General features: G+C 34.4%; 2 protein-coding genes across 4 annotated transcripts in view; one reads left to right on the top strand and one right to left on the bottom strand.

Annotated features, from left to right (window-relative positions):
- The first annotated feature begins 6,901 nt into the window (after window positions 1-6,901).
- LOC139524378 (uncharacterized) overlaps window positions 6,902-19,145 on the top strand; it is an 85,538-nt gene continuing 73,294 nt past the window's right edge. Inside the window, exons 1-2 of one of the 3 annotated variants that reach the window (XM_071319147.1) lie at window positions 6,902-7,024; window positions 11,340-11,449. The gene's annotated coding sequence lies outside the window, so the exon portion shown is untranslated. The remainder of the gene's footprint in view (window positions 7,025-11,339; window positions 11,450-19,145) is intronic. The other 2 variants (XM_071319145.1, XM_071319146.1) reach the window with 2 other exon arrangements.
- On the bottom strand, window positions 12,528-13,025 carry LOC139525223 (thiopurine S-methyltransferase-like). The gene has a single exon (XM_071320415.1). The coding sequence runs from the start codon at window positions 13,023-13,025 to the stop codon at window positions 12,528-12,530; it is 498 nt and encodes a 165-aa protein (XP_071176516.1).

The following is a 19,145-nucleotide window of genomic DNA, read 5'->3' as shown; positions in this document are numbered from 1 at the left end:
AAATTTAATTTACTTTCAGAATTGTCTTAAAGTTTAAGATTTTTAGCTCACCTGACCTGAAAGGTCAAGTGAGCTTTTCTCATCACTTGGCGTCCGTCGTCCGTCGTCCTGCGTCCGTCGTCCGTCGTCTGTCGTCCGTCGTCCGTCGTCCGTAAACTTTTACAAAAATCTTCTCCTCTGAAACTACTGGGCCAATTCTACCAAACTTGGCCACAATCATCCTTGGGGTATCTAGTTTAAAAAATGTGTGGCGTGACCTGTCAAACCAACCAAGATGGCCGCCATGGCTAAAAATAGAACATAGGGGTAAAATGCAGTTTTTGGCTTATAACTCAAAAACCAAAGCATTCAGAGCAAATCTGACATAGGTTAAAATTGTTTATCAGGTCAAGATCTATCTGCCCTTAAAATTTTCAGATGAATCTGACAACCGGTTGTTGGGTTGCTGCCCCTGAATTGGTAATTTTAGGGCAGTTTTGCTGTTTTTGGTTATTATCTTGAATATTATTATAGATAGAGATAAACTGTAAACAGCAATAATGTTCAGCAAAGTAAGATCTACAAATAAGTCAACATATTTAAAATGGTCAGTTGACCCCTTTAGGAGTTATTGGCCTTTATAGTCAATTTCTAACCATTTTTCGTAAATCTTAGTAATCTTTTACAAAAATCTTCTCCTCTGAAACTACCATGCCAAACTAAACCAAACTTGGCCACAATCATCATTGGGATATCTAGTTTAAAAAATGTGTGGCGTGACCCGGCCAACCAACCAAGATGGCCGCCATGGCTAAAAATAGAACATAGGGGTAAGATGCAGTTTTTGGCTGATAACTCAAAAACCAAAACTTTAGAGCAAATCTGACATGGGGTAAAATTGTTTATCAGGTCAAGATCTATCTGCCCTGAAATTTTCAGATGAATCGGACAACCCATTGTCGGGTTGCTGCCCCTGAATTGGTAATTTTAGGAAAATTTTGCTGTTTTTGGTTATTATCTTGAATATTATTATAGATAGAGATAAACTGTAAACAGCAATAATGTTCAGCAAGGTAAGACCTACAAATAAGTCAACATGACGGAAATGGTCAGTTGACCCCTTAAGGAGTTATTGCCCTTTATAGTAAATTTTTAACAACTTTACGTCATTTTTTGTAACTTTTCTAAAAATCTTCTTCTCCAAAACTACTTTGCAAAATTTAACCAAACTTGGCCACAATTATCATTGTGGTTTATAGTTTAAAAAATGTGTCCGATGACCCAGCCTACTAAACAAAATGGCCGACATGGCTAAAATTAGAACATAGTGGTAAAATGCAGTTTTTGCTTTATATCTTTGAAACTAAGACATTTAGGGCAAATCTTTCAACATTTAAATGTCCATCAGAATAAGATATATCCCCTCACAAATTTTGAGTTGAATCGGACAACCGGTTGTTGGGTTGCTGCCCTAAAATTTGTGATTTTAAGGATATTTTGCAGTTTTTGGTTATTATCTTGAATACTATTATAGATAGAGATAAACTGTAAACAGCAATAATGTTCAGCAAAGTAAGATCTACAAATAAGTCAGCATGATTAAAATTGTTAGAGGACCCCTTAAGGAGTTATTGCCCTTTATAGTCAATATTGAACAACTTTTCGTCATTTTTGTAACTTGTATAAAAATCTTTTCTAAAACGACTTGTCCAAATTTAACCAAACTTCGCTACAATCATAATACATTGTTCTAGGGTATCTATTTAAAAAAAAAAGTGTCTAATGACCCCGCCTACCAACGAAGATGGCCGACATCAGTAAACACATTAACAGGTGAGCGACACAGGCTCTTGAGAGCCTCTAGTTCTTGTTCTGATCCCTCCCCTGCAGGCACACGTTGTGGAATCAACGTTGATTCTTTGTTGATTTTAGGTTATACATTGATCAACAAATATTCAACATTGATTCTAATGCAATTAAAATGTTGTATCAATGGTTCTGATTGGATGACAGCAAGCGTAAAATATTCTCTATCTCCTTGTCTGTAACTAAGGAAGCCGACATTTTGAATTTCGCAATGTATTGACATGTTATTTCTATAATAATAAACACAAAACTCACTTGTTGCGCCTAAAAATCTTCCTTTTATGAAATTTTATTACATTCTGAAGCCTCTAAAGCGGCACAGAAGCCAGAAAACGCACGTTGTTTATGTTTGACGCCGGAAGCATACCTATGACGTCACCTAGTGTAGGGACCAAAGAAGATAACATCTTTTCGCGGAATTTTCTTTAATGAAGGTTTTACACTGAAATAATTATTGAAATTTAATTATGAACTTGTTTTGCATTAGAATAGAGATAACTGTATTGTATTTGAAGCTTTGCGGACGTCCATCGGTAGTTTTACTGTCGCAAATACCCGTTTGCTCCGCGTCGCCAGGTAAACTAAATTTTCGACAGTAAAACTACCGATGGACGTCCTTAAAGCTTCAAATACAATACAGTTATCTCTTAATTCAACGTTGACAATGCAACGTTGAAGTTAGTACATTGTTTCAACGTTGAATTAACATTGTGTTGAAAAACCAACACTGAATCAACGTTGGCTAAACTATATAAAACCCAGTAGTTGTGGATACCAGAATTGTCAAAAAAAGAAGTATTAGGCACAATTCTTTTTAAATTGACAACGATATTCACATAAAATAGAATATTTAGTAGATTTATATTTAATTGTCACACTGATTATAGAATTATATCTAAAACAATGGCAGTGTATTTCAGCATAAATTAGAATGAAATTCAAAACAGTGTGGCTGTGGCCATTGATTGACACATTAAATACATCCATTGACTGGGACAATTTACGTGAACGTTTGTATGTAACGACCACTGCTCACTATGTACTTTCTAAGTATTATGAGAAGAAAAAGAAAAAAAAACTATTTTTTTATTTATTTTTTTAAATTAACTGTAATCTTATTTATTGGCCTGTTAATGGAACCCTTCTTGCCCCTTTTTAGATAAGAAAATATGTTTACGATTTCAGGGATTACGATCATTTTGCAAGATCACCAAAATACGTTGTAATTTTTACAATACTTATATAAAGTAGATGATGTGTATGTTTGTTGTCCATGGACAAATTTCCATAAGAAACCAAAGGAAGTATGTGTTAACAACCATACGTCATCGTACGACCCTAACAATAACCCATAAAATAAAAATGTAAAAGATTTTGCATAAAAATGGAGAGCAAAAATATAGATTTTTTTTTTACATAAATAAGGCCGTTAATTTTCTCGTTTGAATTTTTTTACAGTGTCTTATCGGGGCCTTTTATAGCTGACTATGCGGTATGGGCTTTGCTCATTGTTGAAGGCCGTACGGTGACCTATAGTTGTTAATGTCTGTGTCATTATGGTCTTTTGTGGATAGTTGTCTCATTTGCAATCATACCACATCTTCTTTTTTATAAAACAATACAAATCTACGCACACAAAAAACTGGCTTAATTTCAACTGGTTATCAACCCAAATCGCTATAAGATCATATATAAGCTCACCTGTGTCGAGGGGTCGTGTGAGGTTCATGTATTGTCTTGGTGTCCGCAATTATAAAAAGATCTTTTCTGAAATTACTTGACCAAATGTTACCAAATGATTTTTCAAGAGTGAATCTAGGAAAAACAATATTCATCAACAAACATGACCACTGTCTGTTAAAATGTATTCGAGTTTTTAGTTACAGCCGATTCCATTGAATAAGTAGGCAAAGGTAAAATCTTTGGTTAGCTTGCTTGTTAGCTATACCGTGAAGTCATTGTTAGGTAAGGTATACTACCCTCCTTTCGAAGTAGCCTGGTCCTACAGACAGAAAGATGTGTCATTTGTCGGACTAGTCTACTCTTAAAGTAGGGTAGTTTACATAACCTAACAATGACTTTTCTGTTCAGCAAGCAAGATAACCAAAGATATTCCCTTTGTCTACACACTCATTGAAATCGGCTTTAATATTGCAAAAGTTCAAGCAATTAGGGCAAAACTTACCGAGTAAAAAAAATCAAAAGGCTGAGGTCTATCTACCTTGCACATTTCAGAAAATTCAGATCAGATAACGAAACTGGGTCCAGCAACATTTATAAGCAATTTAAGATTTTGACCCCACAGTTTCCATTCACCACAAATATTCTCGTTACAACGAATCATTTTAAATACAAAAATACCAGTTGCAGCCTTTTGTTTATCTATTAATGTATGTATACGGATAAAGTTATGAAAGGCAGCAGGGTCACCAGGGTGAGGAGTCCTTGTCATCTGAAATAAATGCTAAGCATAGATCTAGAAAGCGACAGATAATCATGACATTAAAAAACTCTCTTCTTTTCGACTTTTTTCGAACAAATTGACACATAAATTGAATTATATAGTATTGTGGCATTTTTAACTTGTGTTCAATTCATTGGTTACATCTTTTACTAGGATAACAATCCTGTCAAGTATGAGCTGGGTAAAATATTTTAGAAAAGAAGATGGAAATGTGAAAGTTTCCGTGCGTCAGGTGCAACAGCATACGAACAGCTAACATGTCTCGTCAGGGTGGAAGCTAAAAAGTCCACGAAAATTTGATTTAAAACCTTTATTCGTTCCAACAAAGTTATTGAGATTTTGTTGAGGATTTAACCATCTACGACAACAAGAATTTTTTTTTTAGAATTTACAGCTCTTCTATAAATATATGCAAAGCAAACTATTGATCAATCTTATTAAAAACCGATCTCTCATCGCTACTGTTTCTGATATGTCGCGTGGGAGATCTAACGAAACCCGCTTTGAGGTCACATGTGAGTGACCTCGTAGGTGTGTCTTTTTCGACCAATGAAATTGAGTCTTCCACGATCTTGGAAGTTTAACGTAAGGCAAAGGGATGTAACTCATTTTATTTACGACGAAATCGTCAGTCATTATAATTCACAAACTTTTTTTTTGATTGGCTTATTAATAGGTCGTCAACTCATTTGCATATCTTTATAAATTCATGACTTTTAGTTCACTCACATGTGACCTTAAAGCCGGTTTCGTTAGATCTCCCACGCGACATATCAGAAACAGGAGAGATAAGATCGGTTTTTAATTAGATTGACTATTGATCACATTGCTTACTATGATTGTTTGGATGTTTGTAAACGATAGGTAAGTAGTCTGTTTACTATATACTGGAATTTGTTTGGACAATAAACATTAACTTCAATTCCTGTCAGTTTGTATTTGTCCAATCAAATCCCAGTATGTATTGAAACTCCGCCTACCTATTGTTTGAAAACATCCAAGCAAACATAGCAAGCAAGTCAATCAAAGTTTTTCTTTGCATGTTTTTATAGAAGAGCTGTACTATATAATGCAAAGAAGCGTTTAAGTCTTTCGTCAAAAAATACTATCAATTTCTCTTTGTCCTATGTAAACTTCCGTACCATTCTGAAATTCCTTCCATTCATGATCATAAAATTGAACTGTAAAATACTAAGTCTTCTTGGTACCTTCTTAATTCCTTTATAAGTCTTATGTACATATAATTATGAAAATAACTGTTATGAGCACAAGATTCACTGCACACTTTTAAAATTCTGCTTCATCAAACATTAAAATGTGAACTTAAGTTTTGAGACTTTTTTAATCGACACGATTGGGATTTTTGTATATGAGAACATGGTTTATCTATTAGTTGAAAAAGCGGCTTTGAACTAGCTTTCAGTACCTGCGAGCATTCGTTGTTCAATAATGTGTGTCTTTGTGTTATTATTTTATGTGATAAATTGTTGTGTTGGTACACCACTGTAACAGTGAAGGAGGAAATGAGGAGGGTTGGTTGGGTGGAAGTGGGGAGGGGTATGCGGAGCGCTAACAAACATGTCTATGCGGCATGGGCTTTGATCATTGTTGAAGCATCAATGTAAGGGGCATTTAATATCTTAATAAAACTATTCTTATTTTAGATACTATATATTGTTATCTTATATTGGACGAAAGATGTTGCCCTTTTTATGTAATTATGTAATACAAGTTACGATCATTTGAAAACACATATTAAACAGCCAAATGGATGCACAAGAGCTAAAATAGGAGTCATAGATCCTATTGACAACAATTATCTGCCCAATTTTATTGATTTTGTAACATTTGTTTCAAATATGACCAACTTCTTATCCAAAATCACCAGCACCGTATCGGGACCCACCAGCACAATGACAGGACCCACCAACACAGTATCAGGACATGAATAAATTGAGAAAATGCTAAATTTTAATAAATTGCAATGTTTTTTTTCACAAAATAGTTTTGTCGTGTGGATTGCGGTATAGAAAGCGGACTCTATGAGCATTTTGTTTTATTTTTTCAGTTCTAGATTTTCTGAAAATGAGCATTTTTGTGTTACGCTTACTGAAACAGTTTAGAGGGTAAACTTTTTAATGGTTTATATGAACCCATAAGAAACAAAATTGAAAATCTCAACTGTTTTCTTCCATTTTTTATGAGTGAAAACGTCAAAAATCATCATTTTCGTCTTTGTTTACATTTTTTCATTGATCACCAGCACCCGTCAGGACCGAATCACCAGCACATAACGTTCTCTCGCAGGACAACCATACCCACCGTGCTATTGGTTGAAACAATGTTGAAGCAAACATTATTATATATTGATTCAAAGTTGAACATCAACGTTGATTCAACATAGACTTTCAACATTGATACAAATTTTCAAAATCTAATAATAATTCAACATTGATTCAACATAGAAAATAAACATTGATTCAATGTTTAATCAATGTTGTGTGCCTGCAGGGTTGCTTTTTGTAATATTACTTTAATTTGTATTTATTTTAGTTCACGGATTAATATACCAGGTCATACCGACAGCAGTTTGCATAAATTTAAATGACCAATGTAAAAATACAGAAGCCAGTACCGGTTCTATGTCTATGACCATGTACATGGTAGCATAATGAATTTTGATTCAATTTGTATACTGATTTCAGCTTAAAAAATGTAAGTAGCTTAATTTATAATGATTGGTTCAGTTTTCCATTATGTGTCTATTTCTAAATAAATTATAATTGAATTTTGTATATAAAACAATATTTACATGGTTGTCAAGCAATTACACAGATAATAAATATACTGGTGTTTGTAAATCTTAATAATCACAATTCACTTATCATGATTGTCCTTAAATCATTGACATTTTTCACATATTTTTTGTTCACCGATTAAAAACAGATTTCCCCCGTAAAATATAACATACGGATCAAAGTTAATCTGCAAGTAAACATGTAAATTCAAACAATATTGATTTTTGTATAAATAGCTGACAGGTAGTTCCAATTTCTGACCTATGACAAAAACTATATATATTTCAATCAATATTGATTTTTTAATGGATCTCGGTAAATGTACTTCGTCGGAGAGTTTAAGGATTCCCATGTTTATTTGAGTCTATTTTCGTGCGATTTATTGTGACGGTAATTTATATTCTTACTGAAAAAAACCTCTACAAGTACGGTGTTATATTTAAAAAATAATTCATGGAAGCCAGTCCATTGGCGGATCCAGAACTTTTCCTAAAAAGGGGGGGGCTCCAGTCATGCTTCAATGATTTCCTATATAATCAACCAAATTTTTCCCACGAAAGGGGGGGGCGGGCCCCCCCCCCCCCCCAGGCCCCCTGGATCCGCCTATGGCCACAGATTTAGTTTGAACAGTATTTAAGAATTGAATGCTCTTTTTTGTAAATTTATTGGGGTGTAACAGCGTTGACCGTGCGCACATTTTTAGTATGAAGCGCGAAGCGTTGACCGAAGTACATTTACTAAAAATGTGAGCACGGTCAACGCTTTTACAACCCTATAAAGTTACAAAAAAAGCATTCAATACTTATTATTACATTTTAACCTATAGGATCATGAAAACACGCCTTTTATCAAGTTTTTATTTCATTTACCTGTGCAATTTATTGTGGGACCTCGTGTCATCATGAATGAAAAGTTGCTTGTGTAATGCAATTGATTAAGGAATATCACGAGATTGCTAGTTAGCCAATCAGAATAACGTATTACAATGAAACATACATCTAATGTAATTATTTATCAATGAAAAATGTCAAGATAAATATTACAATGTTACATGATCTTACATAAAGTTCAAATATGGGATTCGGAAACAAGTTTGGAAAAACTTTTATAAATCCGTCTCCCTAAAAAAAAAACATCTATTTAAAAAACATTATCTTGCTTGACCATGGTACAAGGTTTGTCCGTTGTATCATGACTGGGGGTCACGAAAGGGCTGATTTTTTGCTGGAAAAGTAGCATTAAATTGAGAATTATCACTCGATTTTTAATTAAAGTTAGGCTTAGCAGCAGCCTTTTTCCCCTTTGAATTACGTTTACGTAACGCCTTGTTTTCTGCTTTATTTAAGTTGCTCTCATCGTCAGATTCACTTGCTACTGGGTTTGTATCATACTGTCGAACAGTCGCCCATCCCCCTTAAGTTTATTTCGCCTTTTGATCTTATCAATAACTTCTTTGATAGTATCTCGTGCGTATTCAACTTTTGAGTTATCAATTGCCCAAATGGATTGTGTGAGATCTTCTACAAATTTAGTGTTAAGAAGGAATTGAACTTTATTCCCCTCGTATTTCCAATTGTACTGGGATTCAGTTTTTAACTTTTTAACCTTGGAAGGTACAGAAACAGTAGCCCCGTGAACTTCTCGTCTTAAATCGGAAATGTCTTTCCTTAAACTAGCGTTAAATTCACCTTGCGTTTTTGGAAAGTTTGCTATAGCTTGCTATAGCAATAAACTTTCTTAAGGCATCGGACACTCTAACCGTAAAAGAGACAGACTATCTTACTTTAGGAAGTGTGTCCTACTTCTAGATAATGTAGTACTGGTGTTTAAAACTAATAATAGAAAGATGCTTTTGAAATTTTGAGCTCTTTTATTTTAATAGCATACAGCTTGAATTAAAATGTACTGAATTTTCATCGATAAATCAAATAATTCAACTTCATTTGAAAATGACGAACAAACACTACTTCACGGATCTGCGCTACGCGGAAAGTAAAATCAATACACACACGAGACAGCAAGTTCTACGTGATTTTATCGGTATTCTCCAGACATGTGTGCCGCCAAACGGGAGTACTATAATCCCGGTTTCAAAGGTTTTCTACCTTCCTCCGGTTGAAAAGAAAATTAAGACCGTGTTTAAAATATTTCATGAATGAACATTTTCGTCGCTTACTACGATTTTTACAAATGTTTATGCAATAGGTAAAAGCCCGAGAGTATCTCATCTCATCTCGGCCCACAACAAACTCGGACTATAATAAACTTTGCCTTTTACATATTCGGCATTAGAAATCGGACTATTATAACAAAATTCGCAATTATACTAATTGCTATTAAGACTCCTAAACAAAGTTTTTGTTCAGTTCTTATTATTTTTCTTGGGGTCTATTTAGTTGTATTTTGAGGGGCCAACAGAAGGGAGGAATTTACTATAGAACCCTATGGGATTTCTTTTTTTAATTTTCAATAACAATAATAATTTTTTTTAACTTGAAAACAGTGACAGACACACATTGTTTTCAGTAATGATAACAGGACCATAAAACAAAAATTAATTAATTAGATTTAGGTTGAGTCCATGGTGACACCCCCACCCAACCCCTCATGTTTGAGAACTTAAAAACAGTCAGATCCCCACCCCTAAAACATATATATTCTTATACGTTACAATAAACACATCAAATGAAATAAAAAACGAGTCCTCTGGGGTTACTCTCACCCCCTGGCTGTTTGAGAACTTGTTAACAGTTGAGATCCCCACCCATATACCATATATACTATTGTATGGGACAATGAAATATATAGGAACTCCAGAGGGGTCAGTCACCCCACCCCTTTCTTTTTGAAAACTTGTAAACGGTCGAGATCCCCACCCCTAAACCATATATATTTTTTGTATATGGCAACAAAACAAATCAAATGAAATAAAGTGGGTGTCCGTTTGGGTCAGCCCCCACCCTCTCATGTTTGTGAACTTGGAAAATGGTCGAAATCCCCACCCATAAACCATATATATTTTTGTATGGGGCAACAAAACAAATCAAATGAAATAAAGTGGGTGTCCGTTTGGGTCAGCCCCCACCCTCTCATGTTTGTGAACTTGGAAACGGTCGAGATCCCCACCCTAAACCATATACCTTTTTGTATGGGGCAACAAAACAAATCAAATGAAATAAAGTGGGTGTCCGTTTGGGTCAGCCCCCACCCTCTCATGTTTGTGAACTTGGAAAATGGTCGAGATCCCCACCCATAAACCATATATACTTTTGTATGGGGCAACAACACAAATAATGTAAAATAAAGTGCGAGTCTCTTTGGGTCAGCCGTACCCCCTGTTGTTTGACAACTTGGAAATGGTCAAGAGCCACACCCCTTAACCATATATATTCTTGTACTGGACAATAAAACAAATCACATGCAAAAGAAGATGAGTCCCCAGGGGTGACCCCTGCCCCCGTCTTTTTGAAAACTTGTAAACGATCGAGATCCCCACCCCTAAACCAAATATATTCTTTTATGAGGCAACAAAACAACTGAAATATAGTGGGAGTCCCTCTGGATCATCCCCAACCCCTCATGTTTGAGAACTTGTAAACGGTTGAGATCCCCAATCCTTAACCATAAATATTCTTGTATTGGACAATAAAACGAATAAAATGAGTTCCTCGGTGTAACACCACCCCATCCTGTTTTGAGAACTTGTAAACAGTCAAGATCCACCCCCTTCTTTTTGAAAACTTGAAAACTGTCGACTAGTTCCCTAGGGTCAATCTTACCCCTACCTCCTGCCTGTTTGAGAACTTGTAAACTGTCTAGATCCCCACCCCTAAATCAATAATATTACTGTACATGATTTCAAGAAGATTTGAATGACATAAAGGTGTAATACCTAGACGTCACTTGTGCATATCACTTTAATCGACCAGACCAATTTGTATTGGACTTTGCTTAATGTCAGGCGATCGTGGGAATGACTAATTTTGAGAGATTTGTTTGGGAGACTTCGTAGCAGCATCCTGTTAAAATTATTTCTTGATTAAGTTTTTCTTTCTTTTTTAAGTAGGAAAAAAAAAGTAAACCATGCAATCTACACATTTACAATCTATTTGAAATATTACAATCTACTGTTGCAAACTTTCCACAGGTGCTATCCTGCACTTTGATTACAGCTTGCATCACATCACTAAGTGAAACCTCACGGTCATGAACATCTAACTCCTCATTTTCAGCCATTACCAACACTTAATTTACAAGTATTTAAAAGAGGACCGATCGATTTGGCGCTGTCGTGCTGAATGACCGAAACCCCCGTTTCGGCGGAAAACTGACCACACGATAGGTCCGTATGAAATTATATTTACAAGAGGCAGATATACATAATATACAGCTTGACAGAAGTGGTATAATAACAGAACAAAATTGAAATAAACTTCAAGTTCAATTTAATTCAAGTCATCAACAAGAGATACAAGAAAATGTCCAACAAGTTTATTTACCGTTTATTTAAATGTGTTCAAAAGGAGCCTTAGGGTTAAAGCAATCACACGGCCTTGTGCATATTTTGTTTTAAAATGTACCTGAAATAATAAATTGGTATGGATGTTCAGGTGTATTATGAAAATTCGTAAAGATTGAAACACTCGTTCTCGCGTGGGATTACTTCCCAAGTAAAAGAGGACGCATTTATCAGTCCATTTCAGGATTCAAAATGGGGAAAAAAATCTTAAGATATATATTCAAGTTTTTTACGTTTAAACCTAAACAGAATAATTTCTATGTTCCCCAAATGAAGCAATACCTTTTTACCGATCAGCCATTTACTGCTTGTTCCTCACCAAGTGTCTGAGATATAACTTCCGGGATCATATCCGAGTGTAGTGTGGTATTATCGTCTGCATATAACAATATTTTTACAGTTTTTAACCAATGATAATAGACATGCCATTAACATTTATATAATTCAATGATGGATAATAGTGGTCCTAAAATATTCCCTTATGGTACACCACATAGAATTTATCTTAAATAAGATTCAGTACAATCATTATAAACCTGGTGTCTATAACATTAGTGATTCAAACCATCCAGTACATATGCCACCCATTATTTGTTGTTTTAAATAGAAAAGTGGGAAAGCAGCTATATGTTAAGCAAAACAAAAGAGTTATTGATTTGAACAGATTGAGCAAAACTATTATGAAGTATATACGAGATATGTAAACTATATATGAATACTAAATTTACAAATGTAGGGATTTTGAAGCAAACTTACTCCCTGGAAGAAATGTTTACCATTGTCTGGCATTTGAAGAAAATAAAAAAAGATGCACATGCTTAAACATTTTGATTTGCCCTATTTGTGATATATTCAAAAACAATTTGAGATAGATTCTTAAAAATTCTAAAATATGATTATATCATGAATTTATTTTGTAATAATAATAAATCATTCCATCTACATTCATTGATTTGAGACTTTCGCTAGCTGGATCGTAATCAACTTTTTCTGGAGGTGTTTTTAAGTCGTAGAGACGGGTTATCTCATCGGCAGTTAGATTAAATGGCGGTCCTTCTCCTACCGGTCGGTCGGGGACTTCTGTAACACATGGAGCTCCTCGTTTCATGACAGATTTCATCACGTCTGTATATTTCCCTCGCTGGTCGATAGGTACAGCTTCCAGACCTCCACGGTCCCAAACACCATCAAAATTGGTTTCTAAAGTTTGACTAAATTTAAAGTAATCTCCACAATAAATCTTTATATTGTTTGCCTCGTTTTCATACACATCGCCATCTATTTCCGGTACAGGTTTTGTTTCATATGAAAGCTTATTTTCATCAAAGAACTGCTTGACAGCTATTTCAATGTATTCAACTCCTACGATAGTGTGGCCCTTCTTTGCTAGATAAAACATTTCAACAGCCTTGCCACATAAAGGAAACAATATTTAGCGTTATTCCTCTTTTCCGTTATCTTGTCTACATGTAATAGAAATTTTGGATGTACAGCTTCTATATGCCAGGGCATATTGCCCTTTTCCCAGCAATCTTTCCAGTCCATTTTATACCAGTTTATACTAAAACCGTAGAAAAATAACATGAATTTAAAAATGATATACCAGTATACAAACATGATTAAAATGGTGGAAATTAATTCATCATATCACAATATGCTGACATAAAACCACGTTTCACCGTAAATGTGCTGACCCAAGTCCTGTGATTTAGTAGTTGTTGGTTTTTTATTGTTTCTCGTAGTTTGTTCTTGTATAGTTCCGTTACTCCATTGTCCCAGGTTAAGAGGGGGTTGGCGCCAACAATCCAGTGTTTAAACCCGCTGCATTTCTATGCCCCTGTCCTTAGCCAGAAGCCCGTTGTTCAGTGGTTTTCGTTTATTAGTGTATTTCATAGATGTATACCGTTTTTCGTTTTTATATTGATTTTTCCTAATCAGAATCGACATAACTGATGCAAGCTATATGCGTATTGTTATGCGTTTACTTTTCTACATTGGTTAGAGGTATAGGGGGAGGGTTGAAATCTCACAAACATGTTTAACCCCGACGCAGTTTTGCGCCTGTTCCAAGTCAGGAGCCTCTGACCTTTGTTAGTCTTGTATTATTTTAATTTTAGTTTCTTGTGTACAATTTGGAAATTAGTATGGCGTTCATTATCACTGGACTAGTATATATTTGTTCAGGGGCCAGCTGAAGGACGCCTCCGGGTGCGGGAATTTCTCGCTACATTGAAGACCTGTTGGTGACCCTCTGCTTTTGTTTTTTTATTTGGTCGGGTCTCTTTGACACATTCCCCATTTCCATTCTCAATTTTATTTATTGTAGTCTTATAAAAAGGAAGATGTGGTATGATTGCCAATGAGACAACTATCCACAAAAGACCAAAATGACACAAACATTAACAACTATAGGTCACCGTACGGCATTCAACAATGAGCAAAGCCCATACCGCATAGTCAGCTATAAAAGGCCCCGATAAGACAATGTAAAACAATTCAAACGAGAAAACTAACGGCCTTATTTATTATACTCGTGTCATTTTAAATAGCCCTCACTCTCGCTCGGGCAAAAATAATTACGAATATAATGCCTACCAATGTTAAAACTACAATAAAGTATAGCTTGCATCAATTATTTCTTAAATGTTTTTAATATTAGATTGTAGTTTTCTTCTAAAATCATAACTTTTTCGTCTGTTTATTTACCATTCTACATCAGAAATGCATGGCATATACAGTGAAAATGGTATTTTAGGATCCGCACTTTACATACACTGGACACTGAGTGATCGAAACGATAATATTTAAATACCGTCCACATTGTTTATATATAAAAATAACTCGATATCAAATTGTGGATATTATTTCTCAGACGGGCTACTATTTAAAGTGACATAACCTTTTTGTCTAATATAGGCTCGTATTTACACCACACTTTCTCTTAGTACAGACAAACCTATACACCAGGAACATGATGTTATAAAACATGTCAGAAATTAGAATTTTTTTTAGATGCATTTTATGTTTTAGAATGTTTTAAATTTTTCTGGATTTTGCTTTTCAATTTTTCCATTCCTGCAGAAGGTGTGAAGATAAGTTAGAAAAGAAGTTTGAGAAGCTCCCCAGGGCCGCGACTAGCCTCTTTATAATTGTGAGGCAAAAAAAAACCGGTGAGGGCTATGAACATATTACGCAAAATCGTGCATTCTGAGCGGCATTTCCCGGACACCCTCTACTCTGAAACGGAAACATTTTTAGCTATTTTTTTTCGATAATATTCTGGTCTCAAAGCAAATTATATTGATTCATTGTAATTTAAGACTTTTGGGTTTAAGGGACAACACCAAAAGACCGATATGTAGGATTAAAACAAAAATACTAATTCTCATAATCATCAATACTGCATCTGTCTGTTCTTATCTTGTATTGTGTTCAACTTAGGTCATTTTTTTGTGACTGAATTTAAATATAGTGACAGTGCAGTATTATACTTTTAAGTACTGCTCTAGTCGACACAAGGGACCACCTTGACATTGTTTTGTGATACTAATGATTATCTAATGGTCGAAGACCCTTACAGCGACTATCAGGACGAAGAACAGGAGAAAAAAAAACCTGACCATTGATAATTTGTATTTTTTGCCTATGTTTTACTTTATGTGCGATTAGTTACATTGTTGCCGGTTAATTTTTTAATTATTTGAAACCGGGAGATTGGTGGTCTCACTTTGATTTAACCCATGTCAACTATCTAGATTTATCTATGAAAAAAGAGAGCCAGTGTTGTGGTCTTTAATATTTTAAAAGTATAATTCTTCATGAAAAACGATATATTGTTCTGTGTCCAGTAGCATCATATCTTCTTAAAATATATATATCGCACAATGCCTGTACATTACCAAACCAGACAACCTTTTTTAAATCCGTCACCGTAGATCTTATTTCAGATATTTTCATAATTTAATGTAGTTTTTTTTATAAACACAAGGAGCTTCAGTATAAGACAATTCAAGTTTACACCAAAATTAATAGATTTTTCAATGAAAATCAACACTAAGACGATAAAAACAATAGACCATCAACACTGAACAATACAAGTTTATTAGAAAAACTTTTGATGAGTCAGAACATTGTTTTCGCGCAACTTTTTTTTAGTTTTTCGATTTTTCAAAATTTAAGGCTATAAGGTATGGGAAAAATCTGGGTTCGGAGTTCGGAGTATTTTTTTTTCATGTTCTTGACTACATTATTATTTTTTCATCCAATTGGGGATCAGAGTATTTTTTTTATGGAAAAACTATTACACCCCCTCCCCCATTGAAGCTAAATGGTCGTTTCCTTAGAGAATTTCGCTAGAAACTAAAAATTACGTAACAAACCAGGCACTTCAAATTGAAATAAGCCTTTCAGTATTTAGAAATTGAATACTAGAATTTCTTATTTGCCATAAAAGTATTTCATCAATGTATATCGCTTACCTTTTCCCAGTTTTGAGGGTGCACGTTTTTAAGATCAGCTTCTCGAGGTTTTCTATTCTACTGACTTCGTTAACACAAGTCAAATTATAGAACTACACATGACATAAACATTTAAATTTTGTATAACAAGGTCCAGTCATACTGAGATGCACAGGTGTGTTTAAACTGACCGTTCAAACTCAGAGTGAACTTTAAAGACTAAGGCCGTGTTCACATTGACCTAAACTCGGTGTTGTGTAAGTGTAACTCACACGTAAACTAAACAAAATAACGTTCCCATTGATAAAACTCAATGTTTACATGTAGTGTAAAACATGTTTTGTCTACATGCAGTCGATACTCGATGTAGGCCTTGTGTAGATTAAGTGTACACATAACTAGGCATTTAAAACATTAGTTTCACCGTGTATATTTAAGGAAGAAACGATTTTTGAATAAAATTGATATTTATAACAATTATTAATAAAATTAAAAGTTCTTTACAGAAATATTTGTCTAATAAAACTTGATATATTATTATTTTTTTTTTTTTAAACTTAACGTAGCTTATCAAGACTCAGAGCAGCATCATTGCCGAACACATAATTCATTTTAAAATTAAGGTCTTTCCGAATCGACTTGACTTGCACATAAATGTTTGCCACTGGTCTTTACTCAAACAACGATTCACTCATAAATGCATTAATTAAAAAGTGTGAGGTAAATGTATTGTTTGTCTAGTACATGTATCTCGGATCCGTTAAATTACCCTTAAAACTAAAAAAAAAAAACATTATCCCTTCCCTTTGCCAAATACTCCTTGGAGAAGATATACCATTTGAAACAAACAGAAAATATAGGAATATAGTGATCCCTAATATATCATTCCTTCTTCTCCTTCAATCTCTGTACCGATGTAATGCATTGGCTTTATGAGAATAAAAATATACATTCTTCGCCTGTAAGCACGCTGCTGTAGCCTACGTTTTCTAATGCTTAATCGAGACATCTTTATTATTTTGAAACTACTGCATATCATCAAAATGGCATTCATAAAGAAGCAACCACTTAACTTAAAAAAGGGGGTATTTAGTTGATTTATCTGAGCCAGAAATTTTTCCCGCGCAAACGTTTTATTCCGGGTTTTTTTTCGATGCTGGTATTCAATTTTTTTAATCAACATTTAACACTATAAATTATGTATGGGGAAACTCTTGATTTAGAATATTTTTGTATCATCTGTAGGACCTTTTTTTTTTATCCAATTGGGGTTCGGAATATTTTCCATCGATTTTTGTATAGATGTGAACAAATTTAATGTGAAACCAATGTCCAGTACATTAAACTAATTGAAAACAAGTTTACTGTACATGGCGTTTGGTGTGAACACGGCCTAAGTGTAAATACGGTCAGTCTGCTAAATGGTTATGAGTCATGACTTATGACGGACCTTAAATAGACATTGTACAAAACATTGCAGTCAGGATCCTACTTCGTCAAAATTATCTCCCCATTACGCCAGTTCATTTTCACAATCGTAAAAATGGAAGCCATTGTAGCGATGACGCGCTACCAATTTTGCTCTTGGAAACCGATAAATTTATCCACATTGCACCAATACGATCCTTATATGTCAGTTATATTTTAAAAGACAAATGTATCAACTAGCTAATGAGCATCAGTTAATGATATTGTCTGCATTGATTCAACTTAAAACTATTGTCTGATCGTTTGTTAGGTGGAATTTTCGAAAAATCATAAACATTTAAAAAAAATCTAATTAATATTTCGTGGAAGGGCAGACTAGATTTTTTTAGTGGTTGAAGACTATAAACCCTAGTTATCACACACAAAAAATTAGAATTTTTCGAAGATATGCATTTTCATCATCCAACTTGTAAGACTGTCGTCAAGTACTTTCAGTAAAAAAAATAGCTATTCGAACACACCTTCCCTGTTTTTGTGACTCATTAGATAGGTATTTCACTTGACCCATATATTTCATCTTTTAGTACTGTTATTTTTTTGTGTTATAAAGTCAACCTGTAGCTTTAATATATAAAAATGATAGAATCTCAAGCGAGACGATGTATGAAATATTCTTACTTTGAACGATATCAAGACAAAATACTCAACTCAAACACGCCCTAACATAAAAAGGTGCACTCGATTTTCTCTTTTCGATACAATTGTTACCTATTTTTTGGAATTTTTTCTTCAGTCACATAATGGAAGGGCAGACACGAAAATTACTGAACTAATAGATTGATATCTTTTCCGTCCGTGGTAATTTTTTCAAAAAAATCGGAGGTTATGCATTTTTGTCATCCAACTTAAAAGATACCCATGTCGTCGACTTGATATCTAATTGCTCTGCTTAACTATGTACTAGATAAATTGAAAACTTATGCAAATGGTGTTTTTGAAATAAAACACCTCGTAATTGAGAAGAAAATTGCAGTTTTGTTTGTTTCTATTAACTTTTTAAAAATTTGTCACTATAGTAAACAATACAGTAAACATTTATCGCCTTCTCTAATAGAGAGCTTCGATTCTTTTGTTCTATTTCAACCTGGTTTCCGACTGATTGAAATCGTATTGACTTCATTTTCTACGGAGCCAGGGAAGGGACAAGTCATATATTTTTTTATCCGTTTCCACGGATTACTAATCCGTTATAAAAAGTGACTTGACTTTGACCTTAGTTAAATGCAAAAATGGCTTTATGATATCAAGATAAAGAAAAACTAGTCAATTTAGAGTCTGAATAATCATTGGGGTAACATTCAAGATACCGGATGAAACATTATGTTAGTTTATGTATTTGTCACCGGGGAAACTGGGTGACTTGTAAGGTCGTGTAACAAGAGCCTGACTGAATGGCCTCTTGTTACTGAAACTGTTTGATGCACCTGATCACACAACGAATGATTGCTGTGAATAGCAATGAGAACTCTGAACTCTGAAACTCTGGTGAAAAATAACTACTGAGACTCTGGAACTAGCGATGAATAAACCAATAATTCAGCATGGAATACTAATACTTTTATTACAGATGGACT

The sequence above is a fragment of the Mytilus edulis genome, chromosome 5 (genome assembly GCF_963676685.1).
Source record: "Mytilus edulis chromosome 5, xbMytEdul2.2, whole genome shotgun sequence".
Classification (NCBI taxonomy): domain Eukaryota; kingdom Metazoa; phylum Mollusca; class Bivalvia; order Mytilida; family Mytilidae; genus Mytilus; species Mytilus edulis.
This window is presented reverse-complemented; position numbering and strand designations above follow the sequence as displayed.

What these genes read in the sequence shown, in the direction of transcription:
- LOC139525223 (XM_071320415.1), bottom strand. Translation starts at nt 13,025, where the DNA reads ATGTTTTATCTAGCAAAGAAGGGCCACACTATCGTAGGAGTTGAATAC.